Here is a 20,148-nt window from a genome sequence, read left to right on the forward strand (position 1 = left end):
GGGGGGAGGGCAGCAGGGCAAGGAGCTCCGACCCTACAGTGGGCAGCCCGCATCCCCCCACCCCCACAGGCTCCACTCCAGCTATGCCACCCACAGGGGAGAGGGAGCTGGGCTCCACTCTGCTGCAGCAGCCGCTGCCTCCCACTACAGTGGGTTTCTCATATTTCTAGTATGAATGAGTTCACCTAAATTACGCTGTAATAGTGATACTTGAATTCAAGAAGCAATGCCACCAGAATGGAGCCAGTGGCTCAAGACAAGGACACCCCAGCACATGCTTGAGTAACAATGGACAAAGCCACGACCCCCCAACACCTTATATTCGGTCTCCAACAAGGTGCAAACCTTGTTCTGCAAAGCTGGGAACAAACAGATCACAAGGCCGCAAAGAGTTCCTACTCAATATTTATTTATTCTCAGTCCTGGGCTTCATGCAATTTGTTTGCTCACCGGGCAGGTATTTGTTCATAGGGGGCAGGGGGGAAGCAGAAGCAGAAACAGTTGCTTAGGTTTTAGGAAAAGGGAAAAGTCCTAGAAAGCTGGCGTAGAGGAAAGAGAAGCAGGCAGTCAAGTTATAGAGTCCTGCATGGTTATCAACTCAGCGCGTACATTTAGCTTTATAGAAACACAAACATTTCACAGACGTGCAAATACACGTGCCATAGGTGGAAAACCATCCTGTGGATTTAGCTCTTTTCGAGGATGCGCAGGCAGATTTCACAGCGTCCCCACTCCATGCCAATGTGCATGAACGCAGAGAAATCCATTCCTGGGGAAGCGTTTCATGTTTACAGTCTTAGCTCTTCCTGAACGCAGTCGCTAGGACAAGTGGTACTGCACAGAGGAAGTAGCAGGGAGCTCGGCAGCCTGTCAGTGCTTCTAGCATATTCGAAATAGCCTGTCGCTTCCCCGTACGCATCCTGGTGACTGCAGAGGGAGACTGACTGCTACCAAAGGTCAGCAGCTGGCCCTGCAGCAGCCTCCTTGCTGCAGATCTGGACGCTATGGAAAGCACACTGGCCAGACAAACACAGCAGCAGCCTGAGTCTGCATTAGACAAAAACGAGTGAGTCCCTTCACATGCTTAAAACACTTTATGATGGCACATGAAAGGCACGAAAGAAATTAAACAAATCACTTGGTAACTTCATCCCCATCCAAGCAGCTCGTTTTATTTTGGAGGAACCAGCTACAGCTACAGCACCAAAATCTTTGGCTTTAGAAATGCAAGTGAAAACTTTTGCGATGTCACAACAACAGGACACTTTCTAGCACTGTCTGGCTTTCCTCCTGGCAGCTGAATTTATCCAGATCCGACTAAAACAGTGCAAATCAATGCGAATGCCTAACAGGCCGTTTCTGAATTCAATAGAAACGTATGCTGTGTAGGAAACGCTGTGCGAAATCCAATGTAGTTCTACAGATAAAGTAGCAGAGTCTACAGGTTGAGTCCCAGAGGGGCATAGGAGGCTCTTGATCAAAAGAAGGTACACCCCTGTCCCAAACCATTGAGCTAGCTACAAAACACCACTGCCAAATATGACAAGACAGGTTCCTGGGAACGACAGAGGCTACACATAGGAGGGCCTGTGACCAGGAATACAATATCCTAAGGGAGAGAGGATGTTCCTGCTTTGTGCAGACACATAAGAAAAACTTCTAGCTGAAAGAGAAGTCTCCCTTTTGAAAGCTATCCTCTGTGTTACAGACCCGTGAGCCAAATATTTCCTGACAGCCTTGCCAAGTGGTGAAGGGAAGCTCAATTATGTGGGAACTGCATTAACTCGGCAGGAACCCTGCCCTGTGCCAGTCTCCAGACCACAGGGAGTGGAATGGAAGAGTCCCTCACCACCACAGGAACAAAACGTTTTGTTCTGTTAATCAAGAAAAGACAGATCCTCTTAAAGCTGATCCTTATTCCAGGCCAACCACTGTCGGTGGAACAGGTTTCTACCACCATGGTAATTCTGGTCCCCTGCAGTCCCCGGGGCGGTTGCAGAATCAAAAGCAGGGAACAGCAGCAAGTAGGATGCTCGCCACCCTAAGCAGCACCAGGATGCCAGGTACATAGTGGTTTCTCTCCTGTGGCTTGCATGACTGCGCAGTGGATAAACCTTCCTTTCACTGCGTCAACATGCTGCACGTCCCTCGCATGCAGGTTTCGTGGTCACAGAAGTTCGTGCTTTCCAGGGCGAACAGAACAAGGTTTTTTCTTACGCACACGAAGCAGCTACAAGGTGACAGTGATGGTCTTCTCCAAGTTCATGAAAAGCAGCTGACATAATTGTCACAACAATCCCAATGAGGTTGCGATAGCCCACATATTCAGGTAAGGGACATATCACACACAAGGAAATACAATATTAAATTTCACACATTTCAATTTGCTACTTTTTGAGAGTTTCATGAAATGTAAAAGTTTAGATGGTTTCGTTTTGTAATGGTTTTATCAAGTGGCATGCACAGGTCCCTCCTGACTGTTATAGATAGGGGGGGGGGGGAAGCCAAATACATCACTGCTCATTAAAACTATCAAGTATTAAACATTCATCGTAATTAAACACACCCTGCAAAGTTTATAAATGTGACAGGACTTCAGTTTCCATTTGTGATATCCTTTTTTTTTTTTTTACGGCTACTAAATAAAGAACAAATAATTATTTATAGTTTGTTAGGGCATTAAAAGAAATTTAAAAATATCATTAACTCTTAGCTTCCTTAATATTGGGAGTTTAAGTCAACAATTGAAATTTCTTCCAAGATTTTTACTTACAAGTTATACATGTAAATCATGTATTTACTGATTAGCTATTTGAAAATACATTGGAAGGTATCTTTACGTCAGAAGTATTATACACTCCCTCTTCTGGCGATGCTTAAAAAACACAGCTTGCAGGCTTTGAACATTAGGGACAAAATGCCAGCTCCTTTGCTTCTACCACTTTGTGGCATATATTCAGGAATATAATATTATCATCGATAATACTAATGATAATTTGAGATACCACTGTCAGGAAATAACTGAAAAGTCAGAAACAGCAAACTGGAAATCAATACGAGAATAAATACTCCAGTACTTTGGGGGGGAACGCCCCCCCCCCATGCAATACCAATTAGATAACTGTAAATAAAATGTCATTATTCCTCTCAATATTGTAGGCGTTCATTTTATCTTGAGTTTTGACACAAGCCTGACATTTGGGCAGCTTTTGGCCAGCTCTGGATGTCTGCGGCACTGTGAGAGATGAGAACCTACCAGCAAGCGTAGGACTGATGTCGGGTTGCTGCAGAACCAGCAGAGGGAGCAAAGCATGCACAAAAAACATTGTTTTTTGCAGGGGTCCACCATGAACAGCTTCCTTCCCTGTAGCTCAGTTCTGGACCTCTTCTCCAATACAGACACTCTTGCAGACACTCATGTCCGTGGCATTACAAAAGTCGCGACAACCTATTGGTCGCAGAAGAAGCCACAGCCACATCCTAAGTACCCCTACATTTTCTAAGAAATATAACTGATGCTACAGAAATATATATTTTGCATGAGGTAGAGCAACAAGAGCAAACGAACTAAAGAAAGACAAGAGCAAAGCGAAGGATTCTAGTAATCGGGTGTGCGCCCACGCACGTGCATCTGTCCACATCCCAGCCACAGAAATAGCGAAAGCAGGACTGGACTATTTTTCACATGTAGAAAACCGTGTCATGTCAGTCACTTGTACAAACTACATTAAAGCAAACATTTTCACTTCAAAAGGAAGAAGCCAAGGTACAATTTTTTGTTGTTGTAATGTCTCTTCTTTCCCCATTTTTTGTTTTTAAAGAAACGCTGCCCCCCCCACCAATTTACCTAATGCCACCGGATTCTTCTCTCTGGGCCTCTTTTTCTCTCTGCTTATTTACCTTCCTCCTCACCCTATTTCCTTACTTGCGTTTTTCCTCTCACCTCCTTCAGTTTTATCTGCTTTTCTTCCCCTTCTCTCCTCCCCCATGGATATCCCCAGCCAGACTGCAACCCCGTAGCTTGCAGCCATGCAAAAGCTCTCCCAGTAAAGACTTGCTCTTCCTGCAAATGCCATCGCCTCCCTCCCATATACCTTTAGGCAGGTTCCCCACAGCACTCCCCCTCTCCCTCATCCCAGTGACAGGTCTTATTGTTACTGGTTTTGTGGGAAGCCGAGCTGAGCAGAAATCCACGCTGGCAATGCACCATGCTGAGACTTCTCAGAGCTAGCTCCTAGCTGTGCGACACAAGGGAATCTGTGAGTGGCCTCTCTCTTTTGTCAGAGTATGGCAGCTGCCTGGAGGTGGTGGGCTGAGAGAGGAAAGGGGGAGATAAAAAGCTATGCAACACAGAAATATACAGGTATGTGAAAATGGCTATTTTCTTCTTGGTGGTTAAAAAAACACCACCACACAACTCTCTTTATCTGTGTAGCTCACTACCTGACGCTGTTTCCAGAACTTCCCAGAATACGTCTTGCTGAAACGATAAAAGCTCTGTGGTGCTGATCTGAGGTTTGCAGTTCTTGGAATAGTCGACACAGTTCATGAGAACACATATTTCCCAAAAGCAGCAAACCAGGAAGCTTTTATAAACATCGCACTGTTTTGCATTTGGTCAAACGTCAGGATCGAGCCATGTGGCAGCGTCCCTTTAACACGGCGCCTTTGCCCCGAAGGGGCTAGCTCTGAGATCCCATGCCCTCTCCTCTCCTGCCCATGCCAGCAGGAAGCCTGTCTCTCTCCCTCCGCAGCGAGGCTCCTCCTCCCTCCTTGGCCTGCCGTCCTTCTAGCTGCTTGCAGCTTCATACTTCTGCACGCAGTGCTGCTCTAGGCTCCGTGCCAGTTCCTCCATGCCCGTGGCCTGCCCTCCCCCTGTATGCCATCTCCCCTGGCTGGTTCCCAGAAGGAAGGAGTGGTCAGGAGCTAGAAAGTGCCCTTGTAGCTGTGAAGAAACCTTTCAGGTATGCTGATGCCGTGCTGCCTTTCCTGAATCTGCAGGCAATCGGAAGCAGCGACTCTTAAGAACGTCACAATCTGCCCCATGTATCTGAACGATGGGACTTCACATCGACTTTTAAATTGCTTACCTATTTCGTTTACCCAACTGTTCACTTTAGTTGTACCGATCCATTTGCAACAAATGCATCTGGCTATCCTACAATTTCAGGTTGTTTCTTCTGGCTTCTCATCTGGGCCCTGACTGACATGTTCTTAAAACTGCTAACCTCTTCCCAAATTTTTCTAATTTATATACAGAGTTTAGTTGAGGTATTCCACACCCATATGCCAGACTTCCTTCTCTAAAGGAAAAAGAACACAATGCTTTTTTGCCCATCAATACAACTAACCATTTTGCTTCTTCCTCCTACTGTCCCTTGTTTAGGCACTAATCCTGAAAAAGAGAATGCCAGCGTGTAGTCCCAAACTTGGAATATCGCTGTGCAGGACCAGAGGTTTAGCTGGAAGGCTTTTAAACTTTACATCTCTCTCCTAATGGAAGAGAAGACATTCTCCCTACATCCAGAGTCCGAGATGCTCCGATTTCTGCATTGTGTGCTATTTGCTCCAGCAGAACAGCAAGGAATTCAATTCACACTAATCAATCTCAGGCAAAGAGAGAAGAAAGCATGCTGTGCTAATTTTACATATTATGTATTTTAGCAAGTACTGCACTGTAGCTAGAATGATATAAATTACAGATTAAGCAGTAAACTGAACAATGGATTTCCTTGCTTTTTAAAGTTTGATGCTGAACATCGCTGCTTTGTTATCAGGTATTACCCCAATCTCCCTCTTTTATGCCTACAATCAGGACTTGAAAAATCATGCACCTACAGTAAGAAAAAAGATTGGGCGAGGTTATGCCATTAACGTCTTCAAAAAATGAAGCTTTTACCTAATAAAAACGTTTTATCCCCTATGCTTACAAAAGGAACTGTCTAAGTGAACTGATTGTGATGTTACACTTAAACCCAACGCCCACCTATTTTATTCTTAAAATTTTGGGGAGATGTGACCATGGCAGGACAGCATGTTATTTTTTACCCTGGCTGGGACGCTTAGTACTTAGCCAATAGTTTCTGGGTATGTATTTCAAGCCCTGACTGTAACGCTGGTATATTTACAGTGACTTACTTTTGCAGGTGGCAATGCTTTCTTATTTAACGATGTACTATTTAAAAATAACTAAGTAATCAGTCGAAATATTTTTTTGAAACAAATCCTATGCTGAATTGTGAGCCCATTCCTTTCTGGGAATATGCCAAAATGGTTCTTGCTAACGCTATAGAATTTCACACAGCTCTGCCAAGAAGAAATTAAGCTAGTCGTTACTGCACCCAGAAACTAAAATCTGGCTGCTGGAACCTAGACTTCGTGAATGACTGTATGAGGACTGGCTCACGCTGCAAAAGGAACCTGCTGAGGTTGCCAATGATGACTTTTTTAATTATATATACCAACTTTGGCCTAGTGTATGTCAAAAACCACCTGTGCCTGTTCGGCAATATGCATGGCAGATTGCTGGCCCAACTGTGCAAAGCTAGAGGCTCTAAAAGTTTTCCTTTGGTTACTGGACCATTACAGGAGAAGGGTTTTGGATTACCAATATTGTCAGAAATTCCTATGATTTGTATATTTTTACACTGGTCAAGAGTTACGGGTGAACAGCAGGCACCTAATTACTGAGAAAAATTAGTCTACTGCCAAATAGATCATAAACATAAATAAAGCCGTGTCCATTTAAAGGACATACGAGCTCACGCAGCCTTCTAACAAACAACAAAAAAAATACCCTTCAAGTTTGATGGCTCCAGAGGCAGATTCCTTTCCTCTCTCCGCTTTAAATACCATCTAGCCCAGACACTCCATCTTTGACTTCATATTTCCCTTCCTAGAAACGATGCTAACACCTTGAGAACTTCAGAACAGAATCTCAAAAAACTCTTAAATACCGATGTCAAGTTTTTGGCTTGGCCAGTTGCTGTCAAAACTACTTTGCAGGAAGTGAATACGAGATCATTTATGTTCTGGTTCCAGCTACGAGGCAGGGGAAGTAACTAAATGCGATGCTAGGCTGAAGAGCCTCCGATGCTTAAGTTATAGGCGATATTAGAAATTAAGAAAATACAAACATAAAAACAACCCAGGATATTACTACAACCTATTACAAAAGGTCAAGTACAGCAATGCTGATTGAGATTATTTTTATCAAAGCTGCAGAAAATTAATGGGACCTTTTATCCTGATTAAAATCAGGTTGAATAAGTTTTTCATCTAGACACAAATGCTCGAAACATATCTACCAGACACTCACTACCCCCAGGAGTAAAGCGGACTAGCCAAAGATGCCATAAACAAGTGCATGTGAAGGAATTGGCTCGAGGTGGTGAGTGGAAGGGGTGGCGTAGGAAATGCAGCCCCTGAGATGATGCCCCACACACACTTGAAATTCAGGCTGCTGAAGCCCGAGCTGGGATTTCCAGGGTGCTGGTCACCGTCCCCATCAGCTGCTAGCTAACAGGTATTTGACAAATGTGAACATCTGCTTTTCTCCACCTGCTGAAAGGAGAAAGCTCCCCAACTTCTCCCTCTTCTGGCAACAGCAGGGTTGGGGGTGGCGATGACCCTAGCTACCCCTCTTCAGCCTCAGGGCCTCCCGGAAACCGCCGAAGGGGAAGGTGGCCTGTACTATTCTATCCTTCCCTCCCCCCCAACCCCCCCAATCTCCCTCGTTTAGGCTGAATAATTAGCATCTGCCTCTGCTGCTGCTCTGAGCTTTCCAAAAGGGTCAACAAGGTGAAACAGGCATTCTTCACAGCTTCCCTGTTGTCCACACAACAGCAGAAGTGAAGCTGAATAGAGTAGTTAATCTTATTTGCTACTGCATGACAAAGCGGTGAGAATCAGTAGAGGGACTGGGCATGCCTGCCTAGGGATTCAGGAACATGATACCCTAGCACTTTCTCTCCTCAGGGTTAGCGCTTATATAGCTTTCCACAACCATTAAATAATTGACAGACAACATGAGCAAACATCTCACCCACAGATCTCAAAATACCTTAAGGTACATTATATCCATGCTGCGAGTGCAAAACCTGCGACATGGAGGATAAGTGACTTTGCCAAAAGCTGACTAGCAAGGGTCAGAATGCAGGAAGCATCAGGCCTACAACCCTGAAGTTTGTAAGTGTTGCTCATATTGGGACCCCTGTGAGGACACAGCAACATCTAGAGGTTGAGCGAGAGAAAGGGATGGAAAGCTGAAGGGAAAAGGAAAGAAACAGGAGACAAAAAAAATGAAGGACATCTCTCTCCCTCAAGTCACAGAGAAGGTACAGCATGGTTATAGCGATGTCAAGTATCATTTGCCCCCCTAAAAGTGTAAAATAATCCAAAAAAACAGAGTTATTTTGAACAAACAGAATAATCTGAACAAACTGCTTTTTACACAATACACACCATGTAGGAAATCTACCCAAGGATATTAAAGAGGTTATACAAAGTTTATTGTGTGGACAATGGAATTTTTTTTCAGGGAAGAGTTAAACTTATCATCATTGATAGAGAAAATTAATACCACTGTAAGCTTCATGTGTTTTTTAAAAATATTTTTATAGCACCTTTTTAATCCTTTACAAAACTAGCCGCCTGGACACCAACTACAAAATTGCATTTTGCAGTCCAATTTTAATAAAATATTTATCCTCTAATAAATAGCAGTCAAAACTGATTACAACTGCAATTAGTATCTTACGTACTTGTTTTAACTGCTTCAAAAAAAGAAAAAAGAAAAAAAAGAAAATTTAATTTCAAATTCTGACTAATATCCTTTCTGGCAGCACAACAAAGATCAGCAAAAAATAGAAACACCAGCTGGACACAAGTCAAATAAATTAATAGATTCCTCTATAAATATATTTCATTAAAATGTTAAATGCAGTTAACTGAATAAGATTACATTTCAAATCATCTGATTACATGTCATCTAGGAAAAAAGCATATGAACTAAAATGCCCTTTCAGCCTACCTAGGCAAACAGTTTATCACAAACATGATTTGGAGGAAATTAATTAGCTCATTATCTTCAGTGAATAGTTTGTTTACCATTCCTCTGACAAAAATGACATTTTGAAAGAGCGTATTCTACTTTGGAAACTAAAAATTGCACTGTGACAAGCTTTAAAGAACACCACGTACAACCAACACTACCCAAAAGCTGTATAACCATCTAAGATTCCCATCTCTCTGGTAGTGTTTCAAAAGAATGGAAAATTTATAAAAAGCCATGACTTGGAGGGGCTGCTGTGATTTTTTTTCTTCAAATCAGCTGAGACCCAGTTCAAAAAAACAAAACAAAAACCAATCCTAAAATAAAACCACAAGTGAAAGCTCTTGCTCAGTGGAAAATTTGATTGTGAAAATCCAGAGACAATGATTTTCTGCATGTTTAAAGATGACCCCAGCAATCTTTCCATGTGCAGGGGGCCTGGACCCGATGATCTGGAAGGTCCCTTCCAGCCCCTAACAACAAGCACAACCTCCCTACCCAATTATTTAAATGCAAATACTGCTGAAATACATCGTTTTTAAAAAAAGGGGTGTTTTCATTGTCCCTGCAATTTTCTTCATCCTAGGCAAACGCTGGTGTTTGGAAATCACTTGTCTGTGGGATTTATCAGCAGCTTTTACATATAAGAGAGCTAAAATGAGAAACAACACCTAACAAATGAAACAAGGTAAGGACTGAAAACAGAAAGCATGAACTAGCTCACATTCATATTGGCCTGCTCATCTTTCTGAAGTTAGATTATACCAAGCCAAACCCTTCTAATAGCGGACGACACCACCCGGCCCTGTTTTTCCAATCACTGTGGACTCCACCCATTTCCTTCCAAACTTCTAGACAGTCGTCCAACTTCCTTATTGTCTATAATAGCACACGTTAACAAGAACCTTGACATTCCTTATCACGGCCTTTTACACTTGTTTTGAAACAGCTCATTCTCATATTCAGAGTAAGAGGCGAATGTTTCTAGCATGTCTGAAATTTTTTTGGCATGTCACATTCCTACAACGTGAGCGCAACTGATACAGAACCTGTAAAAATATGTTAGGCTTCGTTTTTCACAACACTGCTTTGCAAAATCTTCTCCCCCTTGCCCTTCCCTCAAAGTGAAAGCAATGTCTGTGTAAGACACTTAATCAAACTTTAAGAACAAATGCATGACGACCTTCTACATATCTCCCAACACCTTCAGTCTCCCGGAGTGAGCAGCGCTTCAATTTCCAGGCCCACTCAATTCATGACCTGTCTGCTGAGACTGCCAAGAAGGTTTTCATGCCAACAACTATAATACTGGTTTCTGTAATACAGACACCTGACTGCAAGAAACAGGCTGGAAGTCATCACATTATTTCACAAAGTTCACAAAACGATCTGCAATGTAACATCAGCTTTTCCCTCTACCATCCCATGCCCGTTTTAAGTCGGTGACCTTGAGATGAAAGGTTCTGCATCTCAGCACTCAGATCTCCGTCCCATCCAGTCCTCCCCCATAATGTATTTTTAACAGTACTCAGAATCACTTTAATGTGATATATTAGAAGGATTTATTGGATGGCCTGATATTCAGAGACCGGTGAAAAAGTGGACTGATGAGGAATAAGCTTGTTCTCGGCCGGTACTGGCTCACAGCAGCTAGATGAAGGAAAGTGTTTCCCTTCCCAGAACTCTGGAGTACATTTTTTTTACTGCTGCTTTTTTCCTAAACTGGTAAGGAACAACAGTTCTGTCAGGCATGCCACAAATCAGCCCCTCCCTGAGTGCCACTCCGATCCCCTGCCCAACTGCCTGATTTGCTCTCTGCTCCCTGTCCTACCTGCCTGTCCCCTCCCTGGTCTGCCACATATCACACACACAGAGGCTGTCCGTGTCACTTGTGGCATGCATGCCACAGGTTGGCCACCCTGTCCTAAATCATTGAGAAAGAAAGAATTATAACACAAACCTTCTCGAGGACTGTATTTGTCATTTGAAGTAGGAGAAAGAGGGAGAAGAGGAGCATGTGATCCAAAGGAAGGAAAACCAAAGAGGAAGAGAGATGGGGGAAAAAGGGATAAGTCCCCTCTGCATGCCCTGGGAAGAATTCCCTAACCAACATTTACCATCCACAGAAGTGGATCCTTTCCAGCAACCAGGAAAGTAGGGGTGTGCATCTGCAGGCATGCATACACACAGACCCCACCAATATCAGGAAAAAAAGAGAGGAGTACACTTGCCCCATATTAGCATTTGGTTAGAAAACTTACTCTAAATTTCACCAGTATGGCAGAAATCAACATTCAAGGAACCCAATTCAAACAAGGCGAAGACTACATTCCACAATTTTGTATTTGTTTCCACTGCAGTTAAAAGAAATGGCTGCCTCCCTCGGTTGTCTTTTGCATAGGAAGTAATACTTGAACTTGCATAGCACTTCACATTTTCTTAGTGCTGTGTAAACACTGGCTCACACCAACCAACATAACAAGAACTTCCTAGCACAGTTTATATACAAAAAATCATCTGAGCACTAAAGCAAATGAAAATTGATCCTTTTTAAATAAACTAGCTCATTACTCTCTCATGTGCATTAAGCTCCCTCCCTCCACAACAACATCTGGAAGTTCAGTTTTCAGCTCCAGTTTGTGTCTCTTACTGCAACTGCACAACTCTTAATATTAAAAGATGTGTGTACACAAGCTACACACACAAACTTTTAAACTGGATTGTACAGATTCAGGGTTTCAAGATAGGAGCATTGAAACAGTCTACTAGCATCAACAAGGACAACCCTATTTGGATAGATGGACATTTTTCCAAAAAGGTGCTAAAACATTTTAGCATTTAGACTGAACAGAGCCTCGGTTCTCAGCCTGCATTTACAATACAATGATGTTCACATCATTCACTTCAAAGATCGTGAAGAGGGATAATCAAAAATTGCCAGGCTTAATCCCGAATTAACCTCATCCTTAATTATTAAAAATAGTTAAGCACTTACCATAATGTGATTGAAATGCCTGTGGTTTTACGACCTGATTACAGTGGTTACACATCACCAAATAGAAATCATCATGAGCTGGACAAAGACCAAATATTGGCATATCTAAAACAAAAAGACAAAAAGGGCATCTCTCAGCTGCTTACAATTAGGAAAAAATAATTATGTTAAAGAGCCATATGACACTATTCAAACTATCATTTACTACAGCATATTTCAGTACATGCTGAAAGTGAGAAAAAATGAATAGATAATAGCAATAGTTAAATGGTGAAATATTACAAAACAAATATTTTCTCTCAAAGCTAAATTTAAAATAATTGCTTATTGGCAGTTGACACCTAGGAGCACTCTGATTGAGAACTCATTATTCCAAAGCAGATAAGAGAGAATCGTTGTTTTTTTTTAGGACATACAACATGAGAGATGCTTTGTGTTCTGAGAGCAATTTAAGTTCTATTCCCCTTTCTTTAAATGAACTCTAAAATGAAGTTTATTTTCTATTTAAAATTTTGTAACCATTTTCAATGCACAGTCATTTACCAGGCAGCATTATGTATCTAATGGTTTTATTTGTTTAACAGTGCATTATATTCCAGCCATCTGCTACCAGAGAGATCCGTGCAACAGTTATACAAGGGAGAAAGAGATAAGAGTACGTCAGAGTAGATGTGTATGCCAGTGATAAACTCGCATGCTTTCAGCCTTCTCACTAGTAAAATTTGTTTCAGCAATTTTGTTATTTAAGAAAACCAATTTCTCAACACTGCCGATTAATGATTAAAAACTCTCCAGTAATTTACAGATAAAGTATTACATAAAGTATTAGATCACAAATCTAAACTATTACATAAAAGTGAAATTCATATTCTTTGATTATTCAACTGTTCAAAAAAACCCCCAAAAGCCTAACAAAACATATAATTAACAAAATACATAAATATCTTCCCCAAAGGTACGTGGCATAACCCAACCAACAATAGTTACAAAAAACTGATTTTTTTAATTGTTCTCTTACCGTACACAACATTAACACAATAATTTCCACAGACCTTTACATGCAAAGGTTAACTTAAATATAATCAAGTTCATTATCTATGCATTAATTTAATATTGACAACAGTGTTATTTTTTTCAGCATGAGCATATGTCAAGGAATATTTTCAACTGCCATGTTCTGGGAAGGATACACTTTGATAATTAATCTGAATTCTGTAGGAATTAAAAACTGATTTTGTGATGTCTAATATCGACTCTGTCTGAATGAATACGTCCAGAGTCCTCCAGGATGACTTCCACACACAGCAGAGGCCGAATAACTTCAATTGTGCTTTATAGAGAGAGACATCAGCGTCAACCCACACAAATCAGCTTGCAGAATTAAGGCCTGCACTTGTCACAAACCATTTTACTGTCGGAATATTTAACTATTTTTTCTAATAAATAAATAAAAAGCCTCTCACGACCCTAATCCTGCATTGTTCTTTTTTTTTTTTTTTTAAATACTCTCCTGAACCTTAGTTTGAAATTAAAACGCACAGGAACACGCAACCCACTGGCCTCTTTTGGAATCCCACAGGTAGCCACATGCGAATGTCAGATACGGATAAATCAGGTATGCTGTGATAAACGGACAGAGACCAGATTTAATTTTATCCTTTCAAGTACCTAGCTTACCTGTGACATGTACGGCAACTGAAGCTACATGAAAAGGATAACTATAAGAAGTATTTGTTAACACAATTTGATTTCAAGGACAGCCATTTTATAATTTGCACCAATAATAAGCCTTGGGGGTTTTTTATACGCAATTAGGAATGTAGCATTAAAGAAATACAAGGTGAAACCTTACATAATAGTATTTAAAATTACCATAGATTAGGTAAAACACAAACAAATATACCCTAGACACTAGATTCTAGAAACTAGCAGCTCTTTCCCAATATCTGCCTGCCCTGAATTGCTTCACACTGATAACTGTGCCAACTGAAAAGGCAAAGGGTGAGAGTAGAGGAGGAACCTCTTTGGGCACCTCTATATAGCACCAGACAGTGCTGGAGAGCACTGCAGTGGAAACAAGCCCCGAGCCCGACCCACGCCGTCCTGCTCCACACATGGCGCTTGTTGGAAAAATGTCATGGAGCCGGTTTTTGGCACGCTCCGGGGCATGGCCAGCACTGTTCCAATGGCAGCTGCGTGACATTTTTTCAGCTGGCGATGTCCGCTAATGCTGCCTGACACGGCATGCATATGTTCTCTGAAGCGCCGCACAGAAACTTCTGCCTTTAAACTACTTCACACAACTCTAGAAAAACAGTCCCTACATATTGCCTATTGTCCTTTTTCTTGCAAGATAAAACAACTCCCTACCATTAACTTGAGACGTTATCAAAGCGGCCTTTTGGGAACAAACAGAAAATAGGGGGTTGTTATTTGAACCTGCAAGTGAAATCCAACTGTTTACATTTTTCAGAAGCCAAAAATTTCCATACAGACAAAAATGTATTCCTGTTTAAGTTCCAAAGTTTAAGAAGCATCTTAAGATTTGGATAATATAAGCGTATCTGTTCAAAACAATTCACAGGCACGATACACTGAAGGAAAACAGAAACACAATATCTAAGTTTGGAATATGCGACTTTTTTATTGTGGTTTTTTTTTCTTTTTTATAAAAATAACACAAACCCTCAAAATAGTAGGTATTCCCAAGGGTCTGCATTTGCCTGCCTGCCTGTTACAAAAACTGCCACGCTTACAAGAATCCAAGACTATTTCAAATGTACAATAAACCTTCTACATATACAACGGAGGGTCATTTTAATCATCTTCCCCCCCCACCTACTACTGCAACAGGAAAAGCAGCAGCAGGGGGGCAAGTGGGAGGGAAAGCCATGGTGGGGGGCAGGCAGCCTCTTGCTCCTTATACTCCACCTGCGCCAACCCTTCCCCACCGTCTGTCCTCCTGCCACTTGCCTCCTGCCCCCAGTGCTCCCCTGGCCTTACTCTGCACTTAAAACTTCACCATGAGTTCTGTGATGCACCTTGTCCCAGAAGAGCACACTTGTTTTAATGGACCACAGACTAATGGTCAGTCTTTCATATAGTTGAGATCATGGATCCGGAAATTGCTTTGATGATGAGGATCACATTTTAAATGGGCATCTGTGGCACTCATATGCTCACTCTGAACTCATACTACCCACCTAAACCAGCACACACAAAACATAGCCTCTTACAAAGTTGTATATTTAAAAGTGGATTGTCCTGCATCATCTTAAAAGATTAACTCCCAGTAAGGGATATCACTCATTGAATCCCTGCTCCTCTCTAAAGTGAGCAGACAATTGATTGCAAAGCCACCTATCCATTTACTTTCAGGCTTGCACACACGCACATAGGCTTGCTGCACCTCCTTCTGCACTGTCTGTTCTCTCTCGAGTAGAGAGGGTACTGAAATGTATAATACTGGTACTTTCTGCATTGCCTGTAGTAGAAATTGTGTGCAATTCAAAGCTCTTATTTCTCAGAAAAGAACAAGGATGGAGAGCAGAGGTACTGTGCTATATGAAAGTCAAGTACAAGTGGTGGGCTGAACATCAGCCTGTGACAGCAGCCCTCGTTAACAAGTACAAAGTTCTTGTACAAATCCTAAGTACAAATTATGTCTTAACTAGACAACAAGCTATACATGTGTATGAAACATATTCCCTGGCCTTTTATTTTTCAGTACATTTATCCTGCAGCTCAAATGCTTACAAAACCAATTTGAGAATCCAAGTGGCAGAAAACAAACGACTGTAAAGAACTATATAAACCTGAGTCAAAGAGCATAAATTCAGAGGGAACAGCACAAGCAAACAGCAAAGTGCCTACCAAAAGGTCTGCATTACATGCAGAAAACTCCAGCTGTGACTTCAAAGGGAGTTTTATATACGCAAGTCCTGACATCTCACACAAATGAACTAAAATGATCTTTCATTTCACGTGTTTCCACACAACTGAGATAAAATAAAGAATGGGACTAAAATCCAAGGAGAGGTGGACAACAAAGGAGACAAACGCATTTACTAGCAAAGCCACTCTTTAAAATCTGTATTATTTTTATCTTAGTAAAACCGATGGGCTCTGCAAGAGATATAGCATATAGCAAGAGATAGTCCTGACCCCAAACCCCAGCCTACTCTCAGAAAGGCAGGAAAAGAGTGTGTGAAAGGAAGTATTATTACTGCTTTACAAACAAGGAACTGATGCCGAGGGTTTGAGTGACCGCTTGCAGCAACATCAGCTGTTTGTAGAAGGGTCTTGAATTGGACCCAGGTTTCTCAAGCCTCAGTTAGGAGCCCATCCAGGGAACAGATAGGATCTTAATGTCCTCCCTTCGCCGACTTTATTTTGGCACGGTTCTTACAGTGCTGCACAAGATGAACAGCAAACAAGTTTCAGAGAAATTGTGTCTTCAGTTCTGAAAAGGAACTTAACCTTTGGAACACAGAAACAATCGTACTGTAGGTGTGCTGCGTAACCGGTGCATGAGGAATACAACAGAAAGTACGAAATGTATTTAACAAAGAGAATTCAGTACTAAACATCTACCAAATAAACACTTATATTCACCCCATTTTCCCCTCGCTTCAGAGTTGGGCTAAAAATCTTGTACTTTTATGCTTATCTGATTTAACGCCATGCAAATAAATTCATTCTTCATTTAAAAGTCTAATGCAGTTTATAGTATTTCAACAGTGCCATTTCATACCGCTCCTCTGAGCTTCAAGATGACATTTTAAAATATTTAACCATAAAGCCCATGCAAGAGCCTAGCAACCATGATCTACACACACTCATGTCTCCAAGACTGGGCTGCTTTAACTCTTGACTGGGCAAGGCCAAAAAAAACCCAACCAAAAACAACAACCACTTTCAAGGGAGCGCTCCATTTTTTGTGGACAAACGCAGTAGTTATGCAGGACCAACAACAGAAGCTGTATCTGTTCTAGGAGGTTCGTGTCAGATGGACCGCCTTAACTTCAGACAAGGAAGCACACTCTAATTGCCTTCATCACAGTACTAGGGTACCTACTCCTGTGAACACCAGAGCTTCAGCATTCACTTGTCCATCTCACAAATGTTCTGGCCGCACTGACGGCTGTTACGTGGGTTCCTCATGGGTTTGGGTTAACTCAGAGTCACCCTTTTAGTCCAGTGTCAAGATCCTTTCAGGGGTGCCCCAGGGTGGCAAACAATACTAGCACCATTAGGTATGCAAACAGGATACACAAGATCAATCCAGAGATTTCAAATAAGAACGATTCAACCTGTTGTGGTCTTTCTGAGTTCTTTGCAACAGAAAAGCTGCTCTTATTTTTCAGCAATCAAAAAGCAAGTGCAAACGAGGAGCTGGCATTTTGCAAGGGATGCCTCGGGTCTAAAAAGGTTGAGAACTACTGTTTTAGCCTACAAATGATGCTTCATCTTTTTTGCGGATGGGATTATTTAAATCCTATTACTGTGTTTTACTCTCGTTTTTAAAAGCCTTTTCCCCTTAATTTCATACTCCTGCACTATTCATCCAGTACAGAAAGAATGATATGTCCTCTCTTAGTTTTTTATTTTTACTTTTTAAATTGTATTTGGTGCACTGCGCTGCAAGTTTGCTGCAGAAGTTAAATGCTTAATGCTCAGAAAAGACCAAGCATGGAATTATTTCTGCCTAAAAAATCTAGTATTTTCTACATATTTTTAGTCTTCTCTTCCAGTGCTGTTACACTGAAGGAATTAATGTTTGTAGATGTCAAAAATACAGTGTCTTGGAACTCCCAGCTCCATGATTTAACACGATAGGGAACAGGAAAAGAAAGAAAATACCCAGCTTGGACAACATTCAGCAGCTTATATTTCACTGAGCCCCAGATTCTGAGTGCATTGCAGCTGCATTATGTGCCTTCCCTTCCTACTTCAACATTTAAACTGAGATCCTGATACTAATTTTGCAGTCACTTATTAGACTGGGACCAAGGTACTTCAAACAGAATCTCTATCCAGCACCCACTAAGACAAAATGTCTGCTCTGGAATGGGCTAAGGCAAAACTTTCAGGGAAAAGGTAGCTTTCAGTGCTGGGTCCAAAATTGCAAAAGCCTCCTGGAAGGGTTGAAAATAAGCCCTCAATCTGACTCGTTTCAGAGACTAATACACAAATTTCCTTTTTTTTTTTTCTTTTTTTTTTACAGAAGTCTGTTTACCACAATTTAAGAACCAGATGAGACAAAAGTGAAACGGAGGAAGAGAAAGAGAAAGCAAAAAGAAGGGGGGAGGAAAGACAAAGTGAAGCAATTAACACTTTCAGAGGGATAGTAAAAGAACATAAATCTGACAGAAAATGTATTTAAGTAAAAGAGCTCCATATAAAAGTTCTGCAGAAGTATTTGCACGCTTAACATTTCCAAAGCTGCATCCTATAATGGCCAATCTAAAAAACTGCTTTGTAAATCTAAATTAGAAAAAATGTCCAGGCCTGATTAATCACAAACTGTAAGTGTTAGCTGCTGTTTAATAGAAGTTGGCAAAATGCACTTCATATACTGATGTCAATAGCAAAATGCTTTGGCTAACTAGAACTGCAACAGCATGTTTAATAAGTTAGCACAACATAAATGTAATGCTACTCACCTAGTAATCTAGTCATCATTACATACTTATAGCCCTTAATAATGCAGATTGAAAGCGGTCTTGGATAATTATATTCCTTTTTATACCAATTTTGATATCTCTTTAATAAAATGATCTGTTCACTTTTGTGTTGAAAATGGTGCTAGTGCTCATGATTTAACTTAAAGGTAAATCCTCAACTAAAAGTCTGTTAAATTCCTCTTGTACCCTAGCATTCTTTTAAAAGTCTGGATTGGCCTCAGCCTTTGGCAGGGTGTCTAACACAGGTGTGGCAACTATAACTGCCCAATATCCTTTTTATAAATACAGTGTTGCCAATTCTTGCAGTTTGATCAGGAGTCCTGCAACACTTGCACTGCTGCTGGAATCAGACTTCAATCACAGAATCTCAGACTCTGTCTTAAAAAGTTTCTGGCTCTTTTATTTAAGAGCTCAAAAAGGCAAATGCTAAGTGTCCCAATACTGCATCAGAAAGCAGAAAAAACTTATTACTGAAATTATTACTTAAAAAAAAAAAAAAAAAAAACCTCATGATTTTGGTGATCCGAACTCATATGATTTTCTGGATGCACAAGGATGGCATCCAAAATAGATGAAAATGACTGGATTTCAACTGGAAAAGGGACTTTAGTTTCTATCACAGTGTTTGTGGGCAGCAGAAAAAAGGAGAACTATATTAAGAAAAATGAAACAAAACCATGATTAAAAGACCTGGAGAGCATGGACCTACAGTTGGGTTTATTTCATGGTGCAGACGTGACTTTAGAATAGAAGTTCTCTGGGGCACAGACTATGCGTACAGACACCAAGAAAACAGAATCCATTTCTGACCAAGATTTTCTTGGCAGAATAACACTGTTAATAATAGCAGCAGCAATAACCCATTCTAAAAAAAAAAACCCTTCCTTTCTTTTAGAACATATATCCCTATTTCCAGCCAAGAACACTGACATCTTCATACTGAAACCCTAAATGTAGATTGTGTGTTGCTAAAATTGGCACCCCCAAAATTTTAATAGTCTGCATATTCAATTCTCTGAAAAGTCTATTATATAATGTTTTAGAAAGCAAATATTTCAATACTATTTTTCAGAACAGAGCCAGCAGCTGAATGAATACGGGCAGCATCCAGAAGTATATATAGATTATCAGTATTATTATTAAAAAAATCAAAATCATGATAAAAGGTTTTCTGTTTGCTTTAGAAATAAATGACAACAAAGAATTACATTTCTAAACAGATCCTAATTCTTGTTCACAAAACATACCGGTTTAAACTGATAATTTTGGTTTACAGACAATTTATGCAAAGTTATTTTCCTGGGTGTGTAACTAAATAAATGCTCCTGCTAAAAACATATTTCTGCTTGCCTGCAAATTCTCACAGGCGTGTTTTATCAGTGATGAAAGAAGGGTCCATATTAAGAGCACACAAA

At 40.9% G+C, this 20,148-nt stretch overlaps 1 protein-coding gene and 1 long non-coding RNA gene across 3 annotated transcripts in view; one reads left to right on the forward strand and one right to left on the reverse strand.

Moving 5' to 3' along the window:
- The window catches only part of LOC109289002, a 24,715-nt gene extending 7,145 nt beyond the window's left edge, over positions 1 to 17,570 (forward strand). Inside the window, exons 2-4 of the long non-coding RNA XR_002095278.1 lie at positions 2,732 to 2,736; positions 12,472 to 12,482; positions 17,276 to 17,570. This is a non-coding gene — a long non-coding RNA (uncharacterized LOC109289002). The remainder of the gene's footprint in view (positions 1 to 2,731; positions 2,737 to 12,471; positions 12,483 to 17,275) is intronic.
- The window catches only part of ATXN7 (ataxin 7), a 78,441-nt gene that overhangs the window by 34,822 nt on the left and 23,471 nt on the right, over positions 1 to 20,148 (reverse strand). Inside the window, exon 3 of one of the 2 annotated variants that reach the window (XM_019504812.1) lies at positions 12,048 to 12,152. The exons of the other annotated variant lie outside the window; for it this stretch is intronic. Within the exon in view, the coding sequence (XP_019360357.1) occupies positions 12,048 to 12,152 (105 nt within the window). The remainder of the gene's footprint in view (positions 1 to 12,047; positions 12,153 to 20,148) is intronic. 2 annotated transcript variants of the gene reach the window in all.

This window comes from Gavialis gangeticus, unplaced genomic scaffold, assembly GCF_001723915.1.
Source record: "Gavialis gangeticus isolate Ggan-Ray unplaced genomic scaffold, GavGan_comp1, whole genome shotgun sequence".
NCBI classification, from domain to species: domain Eukaryota; kingdom Metazoa; phylum Chordata; order Crocodylia; family Gavialidae; genus Gavialis; species Gavialis gangeticus.